At 41.3% G+C, this 19,722-nt stretch overlaps 1 protein-coding gene across 1 annotated transcript; it reads right to left on the reverse strand.

The window, feature by feature from the left end:
* Positions 1-2,351: 2,351 nt before the first annotated feature.
* Positions 2,352-5,961, reverse strand: LOC148539685 (uncharacterized). The gene has a single exon (XM_088447913.1). It carries the CDS (start codon positions 5,151-5,153, stop codon positions 3,474-3,476), a length of 1,680 nt encoding a protein of 559 aa, XP_088304039.1. The 5' UTR covers positions 5,154-5,961; the 3' UTR covers positions 2,352-3,473.
* Between the last annotated feature and the right edge of the window lie 13,761 nt (positions 5,962-19,722).

The following is a 19,722-nucleotide window of genomic DNA, read 5'->3' on the forward strand; positions in this document are numbered from 1 at the left end:
TAGAGGGAGCTTAGGGTTAGGCACTGGGGAGGGAGGGAGGGTTAGGGCTAGGGGTTAGACTTTCTGTCCTTATGGGTGTCGGGATTCTGACTGTTGGCAGGTTAATTAGGGTCCAGTCCGGTACTAAATATTTCATAATTATTGTGTTATTAGATTGTGTCAATTTCTATATATTCTATTATAAAGTATACCTTTAGAATAAAGCATTCTCTGTCACATTTTTATTAGGCTAAAACCAACCGTTGTGTGTTTCTTTTTTCTTTGTATTTTGTGTATCTTTGAAGCTTGACAGTTAGCTTCACACACATGCTGCTAGTTTGTTAAATGCCTTTTTTAAAATACTGAAATACTAGCACCAGGATTTGGGTAGGTGTTCTACCTTTTGCTGTAGTACAGGAGGATAAACCCATTCTGAATCCTGTTTGCTTTGTAGCAGTAACCCGCAAGGTCAAGATTCTGGGGAAGACATGTGTAGCACCCAAACTCCTGCAAAACTACTTCAATGGACACATTCATCTCGTTTCACCGGTCATGCAGGTGTTAAAAGAACCTTGGAACTAATCCTTAGGGGTGTGAGACCTGTATTTAAGCTATGGCTATAAATACAATGAGCTCAGAGACCCTCATTGCTTTTGTTTGCTGCAGCACAATGCTGTGTACACAGGAGAGATCTAAAAACACGACTGTCTTGTGTAGTGTGAAATCAATCTCTGGTTTAATGGCGCCAAAGCACATACATTTATAGTTTCTGAAGGACACATCTGTTTTCGATTACATTTAGAAAAAACCACAGGGCTAGGCAAAGATTTGGAATCACATACCTTACCATATATGTACATATGCTTTTCTGTGAATATATGACTGAGTCTGCACACAGAATTAACTCTTTCCTGCCCTGTACATTTACTTACAATGAATACGTGGCATACTTGAAAAGACTTTTAGGATACAAAATGAATTCTATACTTCCACATTTTCCTCCTTTTCGATTCAAATCTTACATACTATTGTTTTTTTCTAACTTACCTAGCCATGACCCACCCCCTATGTATTTGGTCCCTACTTCACACAAAAAGTTATCCCCCCTAACGAGGTAGCTGCATGGGGCAGTGCCCATTCAAGACCATATAGGCGATGAGTCTCTTAGTCCCTATAGTCCTGAATCTTCCTTTTCATCCGTATCCTTGTAGAAGTCTTCTATTTTTGCCATACATTGTTCACATAAGTCTCTGCAAAGCAGTGCTTCTCTTGTCTTGCAGATTACACAAAAGTTCTGGGCGTATTCATGTAGCAGGATCATAGTTGTCTTTGACATTTCTTTAGATGCTTTAAACCTAGAACAGTAATCAAGTGTAAGTATTTTCCTTATTAACCATACAACAAATCTAACAACAATATAAATCATTACTACTAATGCAAATCCTTTAGCTATTAACATGAGGATACCTGAAAGCCAACCACCTATCCCCTTGAACCAATTTGCTGGATTCAACCATGAAAACCATCCATTACTATCAATATCATACTCTGGATCATTATGCGTCTTCCTAAACTGCTCCTTCAATTCCTTGACTTTCTTCAAGTGTGCATATATTGGGTCAGTAAAATTATCAGCTATATAATTACAGCAAGCAGATCCCACTATCTGACACATGCCCCCTTGTGAGGCCGTTAGATAGTCCAGAACCAGCTGATGCTGTCTGAGAATCTTGGTATGATACCTTAAAGTCTCATCAACTATTTCTAATACATCCAATATTTCATCTGTAACATTGTCAAATAATTTAGCTAATGCTTCTATATTATGAGCATTCTGTATACTAAGGCCCTCATTCAGAGCCGTACGCTCTGAGCAGAGCGCACGCTCTGCATGAGGGCCGGGCTCCATTTTCATGGAGCGTCCTCCTGGACGCTCGTATAGCTGTGGGTCGCCACCCACAGGCTATACGAGCGTGCATTTTGATGGCCGCGATGGTCGTGACCATCGCGACCATCGAAATTGCGAGCCGGAGCCTGCGGTTGAGGTTTTCAACCGCAAGCTCCGGAGTGATTTTGGCTCTATCAGAGCCAAAATCACTCCCACTGACATCACTAGTGATGTCAGTGGGCCGGCTTCTGACGGGAGGCGTTCCCGTGGGAACGCCCCCGTCAGGGAGGCACGCCCCCGGCATGCCCACCAAAGGGGGCGTGCAGTCAATCAACATTGACAGCACGCCCCCTTTGATCGGACACAACGAGCGAAGGAAAGTCCTTCGCTCGTCGTGTCTGGCGCATGCGCACGACGGAGCTCCCTCCGTCGTGCGCATGCTCAGTGCAGACCATCGACCCACTTGCGAGCAGACAGCCGCTCGCGAGTGGGTCTGAATCAGGCCCTAAGTCCGGATATTGATAAAGCTAGGCCCATTTTCTTATACCATGGGATATATACTAAATCATGAGCATGAGATTTACTTTTTATAAGAGCCTTCCTTACTCGATGATTTGCTGGGCTATTGGTTATATCTATGGTTTCTGCTATACATGAGGCGGGGCTCAGCCTTGCTATAGTGCAACTGCCTGACCCTCCCCAGGGTAGAAATTTATATGCCTTATTACCACACATAAAATAATACCCTTCTGGTAGTAAATGCTGTCCAGTTTTAATTACTTGTTGAGCATGCCATAACAACCTTGAAGTATTTTTTACAGGGCAACTCTCTAGCACGTGATATATACCTTGGTCATCCAAAGTACATTGCATATCATTTGTGGTGTTATCCCAAACACTGGAATGATTGAGATATTGTTCCCATCTAGTATCGCTAGTGTTATATTCTATTAGTAATTGTTGTGTCGGTACCTCACCAATATAGCAAATTACTTGTTTAGCATAAAAGGTAACATTTACTTTAAAATTAATAGTTCCTAAGTTTAGGTTTGCATTTTTAGACCCTTCATTTTTAATATTAACACAGTCGTCTTGATAGCACATTTGGCCAAAATTGTTCCACTGGTCAAATGAACCATCACGTACTGCTTTCCAAAAGGGAGGTTGGGTCCACCCAGCCACAAACAATTGTACTGCTGAGTTGTTAAATGGCTCATGTGTCAATTTTATTGGCCTAGTCCAGGTGTCTATATCTTTACTTAATTCATCCTAACTTACTGGGGTTGCCACATATGGCATGGTTTTAGCTGAAATCGGGGAATGTGTACAAATCCAACAATCAGTGAGGTTAATACCTTGCATTAATCGATAATGCATTTGCAAAAACTTGTTATCCCATATTTCATTAAGCTGTTCATGCAATTCTCTTTTAACTCGTACCAAGGATTGATTAGTTCCATTTGTACTATTAAAAGCATCATTACCCCTGTTTATCAATTCCTCAAAATTCATTGCTAAAATAAGTATAATAACCATAGCAGAACATAGAATACATCCCCACAAGCCTCTATCAGGCTTGGGGCCTAAAAGCATATATTTATTCATTTTACTCCAACTCCCCTTGTGTAAAGATCTTGCAATGCAATGCGTGTATCCACGTATTTTTCTCTGCCACCTTCACCACTGTAGGAGTTGTCAGGAGAACCTGGTAAGGACCCTCGTATCTGGGCTCAAGGACCTTCCTCGGATGTCTTTTGATGACTACCCAGTCTCCAGGCTGCAGCTTGTGAGAACTACAGTCTGCGTTGGGATCTGGAATAGATGAAAACACCTGATGGTGGATTTGAGTTAGTTGTTTCTGCAACTGTATCATATAACCAGTCAGATCACCATGTAGATGTTGCAACTGCTGAGGAAAGTAACAACCAAGTTTGTATGGACTACCAAATAGTATCTCATATGGTGTCAGCTTAGTCTTTTTCAATGGGGTATTTCTTACAGAATGTAGAGCCATTGGAAGGCATTCTACCCAAGTTTTACTTGTTTCTGCCATTAATTTTTGTATCTTAAGTTTTAGGGTGCCATTTAGTCTCTCCACGCGCCTGGAACTTTGGGGGTGGTACGGCACGTGAAGAGCCGAGACTATCCCTAGGTCACTCATTATGTGTTGTGCAATTTCACCTGAAAAATGAGTACCTCTGTCACTTTCTATTGTCTCTGGTACCCCATATCTGCAAATGACTTCTTGGCTTAGCTTTTTTGCTACTGTTTTAGCATTTGCTGCCCTACAGGCCCAGGCCTCAGGCCAGTGACTATAAAGGTCGGTTGCCACCAGGACATAGACATACCCAGAGCAGGGAGGCAGTTGGATTAAATCTATTTGGATTCTCTGAAAAGGAAAAAATGTCTGTGGGGTGCTTTTGAGTGGTACCTTGACAGCTTTGCCAGGGTTGTGAAGTGCACATACCATGCACCCGGACACAAAGGCTTGCGCAGCCTGGCCAAACCCTGGAGCATGCCAATGTTTTTTAACAGTGTTAATCATGGTGTCTCTAAACACATGCACCTTTCCATGCAGGATTTGTGACATCACTGGGTAGAGGCTCCTGGGCAGGCAAGTGAGTCCTTTACATGACCATTCTCCTTGTATACACACAGCTCCTTGTTTCTGCCAGGCTTTCAACTCATCTGGAGAGGCCTGTTTTTGGAACTGTAAGAGAAGGTCCTGACTCACTTTAGGGGATTCTACAGCTGATGCTATAAGAGCAGCTGATTGTGGTGACTGTTGTAGGGGCTTAAGGGCTGCCTCCTTGGCAGCAGCATCCGCACATGCATTTCCCTTTGCTTCTGGCATCTGTTCCCTAGTGTGAGCTTTGACCTTTATTACTGAAAGTTGCCTGGGAACCTGAAAGGCCTCAAATAACTGTCTAATCAAGTTTGCATGTTTTATTGGTTTACCTGTAGACCCTACAAAGTTCCTACTTTTCCAGATTGGACAGTAATCTTGAGCGATCCCATATGCATACCTGGAATCAGTGTAGATGTTTACAGTCTGTCCCTCAGCATAAAGGCATGCAGCCTTTAATGCCTCTAATTCAGCCTCTTGGGCTGACATGGTAGGTGGTAAAGGTTCTTGAATGATTGGCTCATGTGCAGTAGTAACTGCATATCCTGTATGTGGGTGGCCATCTACATAATACCTTGAACCATCTACAAACAATTCTAATTGTGCATTAGGAATTGGTAAGTCTAATACAGGAGAGATCTGTGCGATTTCCTGTTCCATAAGCTGAATACAATCATGCTCGCAGCATGTGTCTGAAGAAAAAAAGATTGTGATTTTCACTTTCCTTTCTGCTATCGTTACTGTCACTGGCAGCACTACTATTAATTAGCATATCTGGTGCTGCTAGAGTGTCAATGTCTCCTGTTTCTAAACTTCCTCCTTTTGAATCTTTCGGAAGTAATGACGCTGGATTCAATACCGTGCACCTGTGTATGTTTACATTACATGGGGTAAGTAAAGCTACTTCATATTTTGTGAGTCTAGCTGCAGATAAGTGTTTAGTCTGTGCCTGATTGAGTATTTCTGTAACGGCATGTGGCACTTGCAATATTAATGAATGACCTAACACAATATCTGCAGTTTTGTCTAGTAAAATGGCTGCCGCTGCTACCCCCCTGATACAGGTTGGGGCAGCTCTGATGACTGGATCTAGCTGTAGGGAATAGTAAGCCAAAGGCTTCTGCCTACCCCCATGTTCTTGTGTCAACACCCCTTGTGCGTGACCCTGGACCTCATGACAGTATAGTGTGAAAGGTTTACTGTAATTGGGTAAAGCCAGGGCTGGAGCAGATATAATGTCTTTCTTTAACTCCTGAAACACCTGATTCTGCTCATCTGTCAATTTAAGAGGGCCTTGCTGCTTATCACCTTTTAGTGCATCATATAGAATTTGAAGCTTAGAAGATGCACCTGGGATCCAATCCCTACAATATGTGATAAGCCCTAAAAAGGCTCTTAACTGTTTCAGTGTCTGGGGTGGTTTTACATCTAGTATAATCTGTTTTCTTTCTTCCAGGATGTGCTTAGCCTGGTGTGTTATACAATGGCCTAGGAACTGTACCTTAGGCTTTGCAACTTGTATTTTGTCTCTTGACACCTTACATTGTGCTTCATTGAGAAATTTCAATAATGACACTGTCTCTTCTATGCACATTGTTTCACTATTGGTACATAGCAACAAATCGTCTACATACTGGATGAGCACTGTTTCTGGATCTATTGGTACCCATCTTTTTAATACCAGTGTCATAGCTTCTGAGAAGGCACTAGGTGAAGTGGCTCCTCCTTGTGGTAATCTTGTCCACGTGTATTGTTGACTTTTGTGAGTGAAGGCTAACATTAATTGACTTTCTTCCGTCAGAGGGACTGAGAAAAAAGAATTCGCCAAGTCTATGACTGTGAAGTGTGTAGCAGAGGGAGGGATCTGGTTTAGCAGCGTATGTGGATTTGGCACAATAGGACTATCAATTACCATATGCTTGTTAACCTCCCTAAGATCATGAATTAGTCTGTAAGATACAGGTTCATTATCCTTAGATCGTTTCTTAATTGGATACAACGGAGTGTTCCATGGGGATCTGCAGGGTTTTAACACTCCTGCTTGTACATATTGTTGTATCTGTGTTTCTATTGCCTGTATCTGGCCTTCGTTAAGTGGGTACTGTTTCATTTTCACAGGCGTTGCTGTAGGTTTAATTTCGATTGTTATTGGATCTACTGGTAGGAGTCCTACATCCATTTTTCCCTTTGCCCATACCCCTGATGGTACCCTTGCCTCAATTACAGACAATAAGGGTTCCTCCTTTTGTTCAGAGGGTAAACATGTCATTAGGGATTGTGCAGTGTCATAGGCCATAGTTTGCAACAATCCTGCTGGTGTACTTAACATAGCTTCCCCATTTCTGTACACTATGCTAGCTTCCAGAGCTGCCAATAGGTCAGCTCCTAATAAATTCACTGGTGAATCTTTTGAAATTAGAAACTGGGTTGTTAGCACTACTCCTGAGTCTAATTCAATCTGTATAGGTTTGGTTTTAGGGAGGCTGATAACTTGGCCCCCCACTCCCACTACATTAGTGGAGCCTGATCCCATTTACTTGGGATCTACTATATTTTATTTTAAGAGACTTGTAGTAGCCCCAGAGTCTATGAGACAGTTTATCTTTTTATTTCCCAATTTAACAGGTATCATAATTTGTGGTCCTGTTGGGGCATTACATGTTAAGGGACAAATTAGACTCTGGGGGCCTGTTTCCTATTGCTGACTAAGATTCACCAAAAGGTCTTGGGTCTGGAGTTTCTTTAACTTGGGACAATTCCTCTTAATGTGTCCCTGCTCCATGCAATTGAAACAAAGCCCTTTTTTATGCATTCTTCTGATCTTTTAGATTGCTGACCACTAGGTCTGCCCGATGGCTTAGGTGGTCTATAGCCCTGTTTCTTGTTACCCTTCTGATTTAAATTAGGGTAAGTAAGAACATACATGGGTTTGGGCATGGCATCTTTTTTCCTATCACACTTTTCTTGCCTTTCCTTAGCATTATCTTCTATAGACCTAAGTATTTTGACTAGGTCATTTAGAGGCATGGAGGAATATTCTGGCCTACAGACCTTTAACTGTCACATTAATTCAGGATTCATTCCAGCAAACAAAGTTAATTTCAGAATCCTTACATGACCAGGGTCTTGTGTGTTAAACCCCTGGTCTGTATGCCTCTTAAGGAGTTGCTCATAATATTCCACCACCATTGACCCTTAGTTTGGTTCTCTTCTATAGCAGGCATATTAGCAGCCTCTCTCTGGGCCCAAACTCTGCAACTAGCTACCCATTTGGTCCCGCTTTCTGCTGTTGTCTGGCCTGCTATGTTTGGTGGATTAAAATCATTATCACCATTTCCTGCTCTAGTCTGAGCTATTTCATTAGCTACATGTACTCCTGATGCTGTTTCAGTGAGATCATGCATATCTAACCATGTGGCATTATGAACACTTCTAATCCTTTCCATATACCTGAGGAAACCCATAGGATTGTTTCTGGGGTCTGGTAAATCTTTTATGAACCCCATTGCTTCCACTAGGGTCCAAGGTTTATAGGAGGAGGTGGTACGTACTACATTACCATCATTGTCTCTTGATTGTGAGACTGAGACTGGAAATAATGGTCTAGTGTCATAAGGTGGTGGGGCTGTAGCCCCTTTAAGGTTCTTCAGAGAAAGGGTCTCTTCTATTACTTCTTAGAACCTTACAAGTAGTACATTGTTTATCTTGCCAAAAATGGCAGACTCCACAGTCACATCTCCAAGTATATTTAGCTGGATTTCTGATGTGATGCAATATTTGTTCTGGAGTCAATGGGTTTTTTGGTCTTAAATTATCAATCAGTCCTAACCCACAGGTTGGACATTGTTCAGACCATAGGGCCTGACAATTTTTACATATTGTATCCCCTGGGACATTACAAAATCCACAAGCAAGACATGACCAATTTGGATATTTTTGTTGATATATTGCCCTTCTAGGTGGTATGGGTCTAATTGGAATGGTTCTGTTGACCCCTAGTGGGTCAATTAGTGACAAATGTTCCATCTGCATCTCAAGTGTGTCATCTGAACTGTCTGTTCCTAGTTTACTACATCTTTCAATCCAGTTATCTACCTCATCTTCTATACCCTGTTTCCTTATCTGCGATCTATGCTCCCTTCTTAAATCAGAGAGGTTTTCAGAATCAAACCAATGCTCCTCACCTAATCCTGCCTTTTTAAACACCTTCACAAAACTGTTGCCCTTTGCATCACCATATAGTTTCTTTATCACCTGCAGGGCAGTGCCCTGAGGCACTGACTTACTGTCAGTATTTCCCATTTGTTAAAACTGTCCCTCGTTCTAACAAGTTTATGGTCAAAATCCCTTATGACCTATATCTGTGGAACCTACTGGTCCCTAAGTATCCTGACTATATGTCTAATTTATGGACTTCCTTATTGTGAAGGGTCTATTGGCTAATTGGTGCAGTTAACTGAATATTATTCCCTCTAATTTATCTGGTTACTGTTACTTTTTATTAGGGTCTATCTCTTTGTTCTTTTGATAACTAGATATAACAACAGACTGTTCTAAAAATTTCTGGTCCCTCTTGTCAAAACCCAGTGGGTGTTGACTGCAGATCTAATGGACTTTCTTTGGATTCTTCTATATCGTAACCTAACCCACTCAATGTTAAATCTATAGGATATACTAATGGTACTCTAACTATACATTTCTAAATGGGTTAAATACATTTTCATAGACGTACAAGACAAACAAGACACTTTTTTGACCTAGTATGCCTCATATGGGTCATAGATAGGAGTTGCAAAAAAGATAAGCATTCAGGCACCTGCCTTTATACAACAGGACTTCAAATCACCTGACATTACAGCACGTCCTTTCTCCCAAAGCATGCAGACCTGAGAATTGCCCCAGCATGATCCAGTATACACCGCACAATCATGCCAAGGTTAATCCCCCCTTCTGCACACCACAGACAATGTTCAGACAAACAAATTCACACAGACAAAATATCTCTCATACGTCAGTCAGGCCTAACATAAAACAACAAATGACAGATTGGTTAGTACATTTCAGAAAAATAATAAAAAAGCAGTGAGGGTGTCTATAAATACCCAGTGTGATCCCAGGACAGAACTACGTGTGATGAAAGGCAGAGGAATCAGAACTGAGTACAAAAATACTCACCACCCGGGATTGTTATTCTGATGTCTCTCCTCTCAGGCACGCTTGTTGTCCGTCCAGTGATCAGCTTGCTGGATATCTCGCTGGGACCTCCAGTTGTCAGACCTGTATTTAAGCTATGGCTATAAATACAATGAGCTCAGAGACCCTCATTGCTTTTGTTTGCTGCAGCACAATGCTGTGTACACAGGAGAGATCTAAAAACACGACTGTCTTGTGTAGTGTGAAATCAATCTCTGGTTTAATGGCGCCAAAGCACATACATTTATAGTTTCTGAAGGACACATCTGTTTTCGATTACATTTAGAAAAAACCACAGGGCTAGGCAAAGATTTGGAATCACATACCTTACCATATATGTACATATGCTTTTCTGTGAATATATGACTGAGTCTGCACACGGAATTAACTCTTTCCTGCCCTGTGCATTTACTTACAATGAATACGTGGCATACTTGAAAAGACTTTTAGGATACAAAATTAATTCTATACTTCCACAGGGGTTACTGATGGCTGACAGTTTGTCAAGATGTCAAGGATTTTGTGGCAGCCTGTTCTACCTGCGCCTAACATAAGGTACCACCACACTCTACCTCAGGTTTCCTGCTTCCACTGTCAGGGCCCGATCATCCTTGGACTAACATCTTGATGGACTTTGTGACAGGTCTGCCTTCCTGCCAAGGTTTCAATAGTATATTTGGAACAGTGGTGAACAGATTATCCAAGGCCGCTCACTTCGTTCAATTAAAGGGTTACCTTCAACCCCAAAATTGGCAGAAGCATTCATAAAGGAAATCTTCAGGTTGCATGGGTTCCCCAAGGACATTGTCTCCAACTTAGGGGTAAAATTTACTTCTAAATTCTGGAGAACACTATGTAGGTGCTTTGGTATCAATCTGAACTTCTATTCAGCTTACCATTTTTAGAGTAATGGACAGATGGGGCAAGTAAATCAAAATCTGAAGAATTTTTTTCAGATTTACGTTACTGCCAATGAAGATGACTGGGTCTCCCTGTTACCATGGGCTGTATTCGCCCAAAATAATTTGTTCCATGAGACTTGTGGCTACTCTCCATTCTTCATTCAGTACAGTTTTCATACTGTATTACCGGAATGCCAATTTATTGGTAAGTATCACTCCCAGCCATCCATGGTACAATTTCCTCAACATCTGGAAGAAGGTAAAGAAGAATCTGTATAAAACCTCATAACAATATAAGCTGTTTGCCAATAAGATGAGGAAGAAGGTTCCTTTACTGAATACTGGTGATAAAGTCTGGTTATCAACCAAACATATGCAATTAAAAGTGCCCAATATTAAATTTGCTACTAGATACATTGGTCCCTTCCAAATCCTTCAAGTGATCAATCCAGTGGCATATCATCTAAAGCAGTGGTGTCAAACTCGGGCCCTTCAGCTTTCGTGGGACTACATATCCCAGCATGCCCTGCCACAGTTTTAGCATACCCAAATAGCAAAACTGTGGAACTGCATGCTGGGATGTGTAGTTCCATTGCAGCTGGAGGGCCCCAGTTTGACACCAGTGATCTAAATCTTCCTTGGCACATGCAGGATACCTAATGTGTTTAGTGTCTCCCTCCCAGCCATCCATGGTACCGTAAACAGTTTCCTCAACATCTGGAAGAAGGTGAAGAAGAATCTGTATAAAGCTTCATAACAGTATAAGCTGCCAATAAGATGAGGAAGAAGGTTCCTTTGCTGAATCCTGGTGACAAAGTCTGGATATCAACCAAACATCTGCAAATAAAAGTGCCCAACATTAAATTTTCTCCTAGGTACATAGGTCTCTTCCAAATCCTTCAAGTGATCAATCCGGTGGCATATCATCTAAAGCTTACTGGCACACTTAGGATACCTAATGTGTTCAATGTCTCCCTCCTCAAACCTCTGACTATCAATTGGATTTTGACACCCTACAATCCTCCTTAGGCTATTCTAGTAAACCACCAAGAGGAATACTAGGTGAAACAAATCCTGGACTCCAGAATAAATTTCTCAAGACATATTTCAGTTTTTGGTAGACTGGAAGGGATATGGTGCTGAGGAAAGCTGTTGGGTCAAGGTCTTCTATATACAGTACATGCATCTCAACTTCTCTGGAAATTTCATCAGACATTTCCTGGCAAGCCATTTGTGAGGTGTTCATTGCCCACCCTTAGAGAGGGGGGTAATGTCACAGCATGCCCTATCCTGCTTACTTACCAAGTCCAGCAGTGCTCATCGGCATCTGGGCAGCAGGCAGGGAGTCCCCAGCACCCATTGCTAAAGTACCTAGCTCTCCCTCTGCTGTCAGCAGCAAGTCCTCCTCATGGCCACAGCTCCCATAGGGTTATGCACCACTCAGAGACAAATTTAAGTCACGCCCAATAGTGACATCACTGTGGGCGGGAAATTTGAACAGTGATCCAGTACTAGTCATCTTCCGGCTGAGCTCCAGGGTGTCGATGCAGAATTCAGGATCAGGTAAGTGTCTTCTAGATCCTATCTGCCTCCTACACCTCTCGGCCCCTTTGTTACAAGTACTCTATGTCATGTCACTGGGTTTTTGTAAATTCGGATTGGAACCCTTAGGATTAGCTTTGTATTGGGAGAATAGCAGAAGCTTCAGGCCTTGATAAAGTGCTTTCTCATTTAGACCAGTTCTTCTATTGGCTGTATGGATGTTATGAATGAAAAGATATAAAAAGAGTCTGATGAATACTCAGAATGGAGTGCCGGAAGTACATTGGATATAATCTAATGAATACTCGGAATGGAGTGCCAGAAGAATGATGGATGTAGTCTCTAGAACTGTAGTATAGCAGTTACAAGCAGTTGGGTTTAACAACAGTGAAATACCTGTAGTACCAGTAAGCCTGAAGGAGATGTAGATACTTGTGGCTGTACACTGCAGAGAGTAAAATGTAGAAATGAACTGGTGTATAGTGGGACACCCAAAAGAATAGGTGCTAATTGCAGAACAGCCCAGGAGGTAGATACTGATGCACTTTGTAAATACAGATAGTTAGTAACTGCAGATAGATACTGATGCACTTTAGAAATGCAGATAGTTGGTAACTGCAGACGGATACTGATGCACTTTGGAAAAGTAGATAGTAAACCAGAAAAGAAGTTAGAAGCCACCATAAGCAGAACACAGGATACCACTCTCTGGAAGAAGAAGGTTGTTCTGTCAATGAGCATGCCTGCAAAGAAGGTTTAAATAGGGCACTCCCAGTGTCTATTGGTCAGACAGGTAATATAACCATGGCTGTAGGAATCTGACAGGGTGATGTAGTCACATGAATAAATCCTTGATGGTGCCAATGCTTCCCCACCATTGGTACTACCAGAGATGATTTGTCAGGCCCACATGGAGATGTGCCAGCCAAGATCTCAGGAATGTCAGACATAGATGGCGATGACATGACACAGCCAGACCCAGTAATGGGGCTAAGACACTGATGCATGGCAAAAAAAACTCCTATTCCTTCAAAACATACTGTAGCCATCGCAGGATCTGCAGGAAGAATGCCAGGAACAGAAGGACATCATTGTTATTTTGGTAATGGTAGAAAAACCTAGAATGGTGACCACACCAATCAATATTAAGATAACATTGGCACAAGAACAGTACATTACTCTACAACAACCAAAAAACCCTGCTATGACCAATATGTATGGGACACTCAATAAATATAGACTCCAAGTCTAATTTATGCAAAAGGAACCTAACAATTTAATAATATCATCTCCAATCTTTGAAAACTGACATGCACAACAGCTTCCCAGTTCACAAGAAAACAAAACAATTATTTAGAAAGAATAGACAGGTGTATGTTAGACATGATTTAAGCTATTTGTAAGCACAAGCAGAGTCTACAATTGATGACTAATCAAATTTGAGCAGCAATTTCTCATCAACAAACAGGGGAATTAAACCAATTCCCTATAGCAAATACCTCTACATCCAGCAGCCAAAGACCCCATCAACATATGCAGAAACTACTCCACCAAGAGCTTGAGGACCTGGGGATGAATGTCTATGGGATCAGATGTTGATGAACATTCCAAAAAATATATTGATATTTTCTGACTTTTTTGTTAAGTAAAATGTAAAAAAGTTAATATAAAAATTGCATGTTTTGTTTTTGATTGAACCACAAAGAAAAAACAAAAATACTGCCAACATGTTGTTCGCAACTAAAAACTGCTCCCTCTAAAAAACATGCTTTACACTACATTTGCATAAATCCAAAACTACGCATAAAAAAGTTATGTGACTTCAGGTATTACTCATACTTTTATAAACACATAAGGGTAAAATTCAAAAGCGCTTCCCAATGAATAGTACACTTATAGCCAACTTCTTGAAATTTCTGTAGTGATTCTTTCTTTGATGTTCTTTTCCTCAATGAATTGACATAAAAAAGAAAACAGAAAACCAACAATGTGTAGTATTGACCTTTTTATGTATCTAGTTGCATAAAAGAAAACCGGTGGATGCATATATATGTATATATGTAAAAGATCTTCGTGCTCAGCTAATGTACCATACTCACTTAGGGAGTATGTATTAGCAGGTATATAAAGGTATCTTTATAGTGGTTTCCCCAATCCCACGTGCTCTAATCATATGCACCAAGTGTTGATTGGTGTCAGAGGGATGTACACTACTTACTTATATAGGAGAGGGTTACAGGGGCATAAAGGTATCTTTTAACAACTAAATATTCTTTGCCGGACATACACAAACTCACATTTTAATCAAACAGGCTCCTCTCATAAAGGTTTCTTTGTTGATCAATTAAAGTAGGATTCTTTCAATTCTTATAATTAAATATCATTTATTATTCCATATGTCGAAGCAGGATAATTGGCTGAGACAAGATCAGCTTGAAATAAGAATCTGCACGACGCCATTTCGCAAATGGCCGCCCAGCGCCATTTTAAGTTACAATTCACAAGCTCAGTACATATGGCATTGTTTTAATAATCCTTTCAGAAACCATACCCTGATGTATCTTAGGACAATCTTGCATGAAAAAAATACCATAACAAATACAGTATTCATGCAGAGTCTAGAAAAACAGCTTCCTGAGAAAAGTAATTAGAAAAGACAATACACCAGGAACTGTGGGTGTTTTTGCATGTAAAGGGAGAGACCCCACATGTGGACAGGTGTATCTGTGGCAATTGTAATACGGCCCAGACACTTGAATTTGACTGAATGAACAATGGTAAGAAATCTGCTTGAAAAGAACTGACACAGGTATCCTAATTAGGCAGAAGAAAGCTTTTAAACTCACTTTCAGACAGGATGGCACCAGCAATCGGCAGGGGGTCTCCACCCTTTTTGAGAGTGAAGCTCACTGCCCATAACACATTGCATTGCAGTTTAAAAATGTTAGTAAGGAATGATATATATATATATATATATATATGTGTGTGTATATATATATATATTAAATCCATCATAAATAGAATCACATACATAAACACCGCACATTATGCACAGTTGCGCTGTTAACATGTCGCACATTAGCAAATGCATAATACCCCGCATGCGAACGCTGTTTATTAGCTTCATGCGTACGCATCTTCCCCAAGTTAACTAGCATCTTTTCCCAAACCCCTAATACTTACACACTGCACATTCACGTAAAAGGTTCCATAGCTTCAAAGTACAAGATTCAAGTTTTATCCATTTATTACTAATGCTGTGAAATAAAAGATAATTTGGTATCTAAGGTTTAGTACATGATAAGCAAACAGTGTTTGGTGTTGTACTGATCGACTCTTTCTCAACAGCTTTCCGGTATCATCGGTGAGAAGATCGAAACATGCATTCTCAACTTATGAACATTAGAGAGTTAAAACACTAAACTGTACTTTGTAAAATTGAAAGCTTAGAGGAGACAATAGGCTGTCGGAGGCTGATCTGTGTCCATTTGAATTGACCTGTTAAATGTCCTGTAACAGAAGCACCGTGATGGAGAACCAATGGAATCGCAACAAACCTCTCTATTGTATTGTCTATTTCTGTAAGGGTGTATATATATATATATATATATATATGTGTGTGTGTGTTCTGACCCCAGTCTTCAGTCTTCATGCTGATGCTGTTGATGGAGGTTTCTAGTTGATGCCGGAATCTGGTCCCAGAGCGTATATAACTGTACCTTGGGTCTGTATAATTTCTTTGCGCTAAATTGTACTTAGATCACAGCGTGTAACTATCTGTACTTTGCTTGAAGAATACTTTGTGCTTTGGAAACACATGTTCAAGGTCTGAAGACTTTTATTTTACTGTATGACTGCGTACACAAATAGCGTCAATTTTAGAAGGTATAGGCAGGTTTTTAGAAGGTATAGGCAGGAGCATATAGAGGTTTAAATTCAGTATCCTTATTTGGGGGCTCATCGAGTGAGGTCACTTACCAATTCACACGATAAACATACGGTTATCCATCTTTCACCAAAGGGTGGAGTGGCCACACGCAGGATTTACCTGCAACCACTTGATGCTGAGAGATCGCTATCCGTTATCGTGCGAGTCAAGGTACGCTGACTAGAATCCAGGGACAAGAAAGGAAAAAGTTTGTTTTCCTTTGTTGATAGAATTTCACGCTAAAAAGGGTGCTGCAGTTTTGCGCGCGCAGCAGAGATGCACTTTTGCATACACAGCTAAGGGTAAGTCATACGGTTGTGTAGTAGTCGCATTATTGTGTATGCGACTAGTTGCACAATAGCATATACGTATTTCCGGTTGTGCTGCCACGTGTTTAAACAAAGCCGTTGAGATTACATTATCAACTGTCGCCAATAACTGGGTTAACGTGTATTTTTCTGCGCAGGAAAAAAGTGTGGAACTGTGAGTATTTGTTTAGGGTGTAACATGGGACCTAAATGTTAAGGGTATCGTAGGACCCTTAAGTGCTAGGCGCAGGAGTTGGCCTAGTAACTCGGTAGCAGCTTACCGTTTACTTTACACAAGGCAAGTGTATGGGTTGTTATTTTGTTAGGGTTCGGCTCCCAGTGTGATTATAGTATTCAGTAATCAATGTGTGTGATCTGTTAGGCTTATTTGAGCACTATAATTGAACTTCAAAGTTTTGGGATAAACTATGATTGTGAACTGGTGAGAGGGTGGACAAAATCAACTGCCCCCTTGCAGTTGGAAAGTACTCAAAAAGGGATTACTGCGTGGAAGCGGCCTTTCTTCCATAGGTGAGTGGAGGCATCTAGAGGTCTTCCATAGGGTTCGTGGATGCACCCTTTTTCCAAGGCATCCACAGGTAAGTGAAAGTATCTTGATTGTCTTTTACCAGTTTAAATTTTTATTGAAAAATGTAGAAGTTGTCCCAAGATGGGAGCCACGCAAACAATAGAAATGTTAGACAATGATGTGCTGCTAATGGAAGCACCGCTTGGATCGGCCCATCGTATTATGCATACTAAGTACGATGCTTATGCAATAAGGTATTGTGACGTATGGTTTAAGATAACGATGAAGAGTGTTAGACCGTTTCCCAGAATTGGTAGCTTTGATAAGGATGTATTGAATAATGTCCGGGATCACATCAGTCTGGTGTGTTCCCGAGGGAAAAAGGGAAAATATTACGAATGTTTAAAATTGTGGCAGCATGAAGGGGATGCGTGGCTTAAAAATGTGCAAGCGACTCAAACTAGCGTTGCGAACGCATTGCCAGAAAGTACACTCGCGACGCTGAATTGCAATGCGGGTTAGCCACAAAACGGCGCGCACGTGCGGCAAACTAGCATTGCGCAAGGTATTGTCAGTAGTTCACGTGCACCGCCACCACCTTATGTGGATGGGGGTGCAGGTACAGTTATTGAAAAAACCCATAAAAATGTAACAAGCAATTTGTACCCTCTCTTAAGTAACCATAAGGAAAATGTTTATGATGTGGATAATGAGCCTATTGTCATGTCTGCCATTTCCCATGCTGTGCACATGTTAGATGCTGCACCACAACAAGCACAAGTGGTGCCACCATCTCCATCAGTAACAGCACGGGAAGTGTTATCATCCTCTGCACCCATAGAGGAAGTTGCTAATACTATACATTGCAGCAACAGACTAAACCCCCAGCCAGGTAATAAGGTCAAAGGAAGCAGTGCGGCCGGTCTCCATCCCATCCGGACAATAACTGTTCCGAATGGGAATGCGGATGCGAACGGAGTAGTGCCCACAAGGGAAGTAGTAATGCACTGTCCTTGGACAAGAGCAGAGCTAAATTCCATAGTGAATGATTTCCCCAATCCCAAAAAGGAATTAGCCAAATGTCAAAGATTTTTGAGAAATGTGAGTAGTTCCCACGAGCCAACTAACAAAGATTGGTGAGTAGTGTTAAAGGCTTGTCTTCCATGCAATATCGACGTGACAAAATTTATCACGGATTGTGTATTGGATGGAGACGTTCCCTTAACAGACCGAATTAATCAAGATAACATTTCCCGCATTGTAACTCAATTGGGTATATAATTTCCAGAAGTACTTAACTGGAACAAAATCTTCACCATAAAACAAAAAGAGAGTGAATCTGCAGAAGATTATTGTGACCGGGCTCTACAGGCTATCACCCAGTACACTGGGTTAGAAGATATTAAAGATAGCACTCACTACAGGGGAATGATTGTCACTGTACTCATGGATGGTCTTAAAGACAACCTAAAGACCCGGATTCAGACCTCACAGCCTGGCTGGAGGGGAGCCACAATAGATACCCTCATAGAATCCACCATAGAACATGACAAAATCATCTCTAAAAAGAGAGAGACCCAGAGCAAGAAACTAATGGCTGTCAGTGTTCAAGCTCTAGAAGGAATGACGGTAACATCATAGCCAGCAGACACACCTGCATCCACACCTGCACCTGTACCTGAACAGTTACACATCCTCACTAATCCTACACCACCGCAAACACAGCCCTACCCCACTTATCACACACAACCACAATTCCCATACTCTCCTCTCCCTCAATATCCTTACCCACACCCACCACCTTTCCCTCCTGCTTAACCCCCACAACAATCCTTTCATCCACCCCGCTCACAAAAATGTTTTAACTGCAATCAAGTGGGACACCTAAGTAAGTACTGCAAAGTGAAGAATGTAGGACTCCCAAACCAGACAGTACCTGTATACTCTCATAAGGGATATACACAGAATACAGGAAACCTCCAACAGGCACCAGCTCCAATTGTGGCCGTTAATGCTTTATTGAAGAGTGGGAGCCAACACTAGGATTCGGGTCATACCTGTAGTGTACAGATAGAAAGGTTGACGGGAAGTACTAGGGAAAAACTGGTAATGGTAATTGACGTAACTGATACCCAATCTCTGTTCTGCTTTCTTCCCTGTGTCCTAATACCCTGACTGTCAGTATCTTTTTGCTTTCACATAGGGGGAGGTGTACACTACACATGGACATGGGTGTCCCATGGGTTCATAGACAACCCCATTATTTTCTCCCAGGCCTTATACGACTGTTTACAATCTTTTCAACCTGCCAATAGATCTGTGCTCTGATACAATATGTGGACAACTTATTGTTATGCCCTGTTTTATTTATACCATGTTTAAACGATACTAAACTGTTGTGCTTCATCTCTCACACACAGGACACAAGGTTGCTAAGGAAAAATTGCAGCCATGCCAGGCTAAGGTCAAGTACTTGGGAAACTGTCCAAACCCAGGGGCTGAGACACTACCTAGAGCAGTAGCTATTAATAACAGGGTTTAATTGTACAGAAGGTTGTATGATACGGTATCCCTAGAGTATAGGGAAACTCATTTCACAGGTGGGGTCATCCAGAAGCATGTGTAAGTTGATGAGTAATAGTAGCACCAGGATCAACCCCAGGCCCCCTCTAAATCTGTCCACCTTTGAAATACTGTTTGGTAGACTGATTATAAGTCCGCAGGAAGATTTGAAAGGTAACAAGGTAAGTGTAAAGTATCTTTCTTATATCAATGAGTAAGCAGTTAAAACAGCAGCAGCAGAAACTGAAATTGTTGTCACCTGATA

This window comes from Taudactylus pleione, unplaced genomic scaffold (genome assembly GCF_031769625.1).
Source record: "Taudactylus pleione unplaced genomic scaffold, aTauple2 ptg000021l, whole genome shotgun sequence".
Lineage (NCBI taxonomy): Eukaryota > Metazoa > Chordata > Amphibia > Anura > Myobatrachidae > Taudactylus > Taudactylus pleione.

Coding starts and splice junctions, on each gene's coding strand:
- LOC148539685 (XM_088447913.1), bottom strand. CDS start 5,153: ATGGAACAGGAAATCGCACAGATCTCTCCTGTATTAGACTTACCAATT.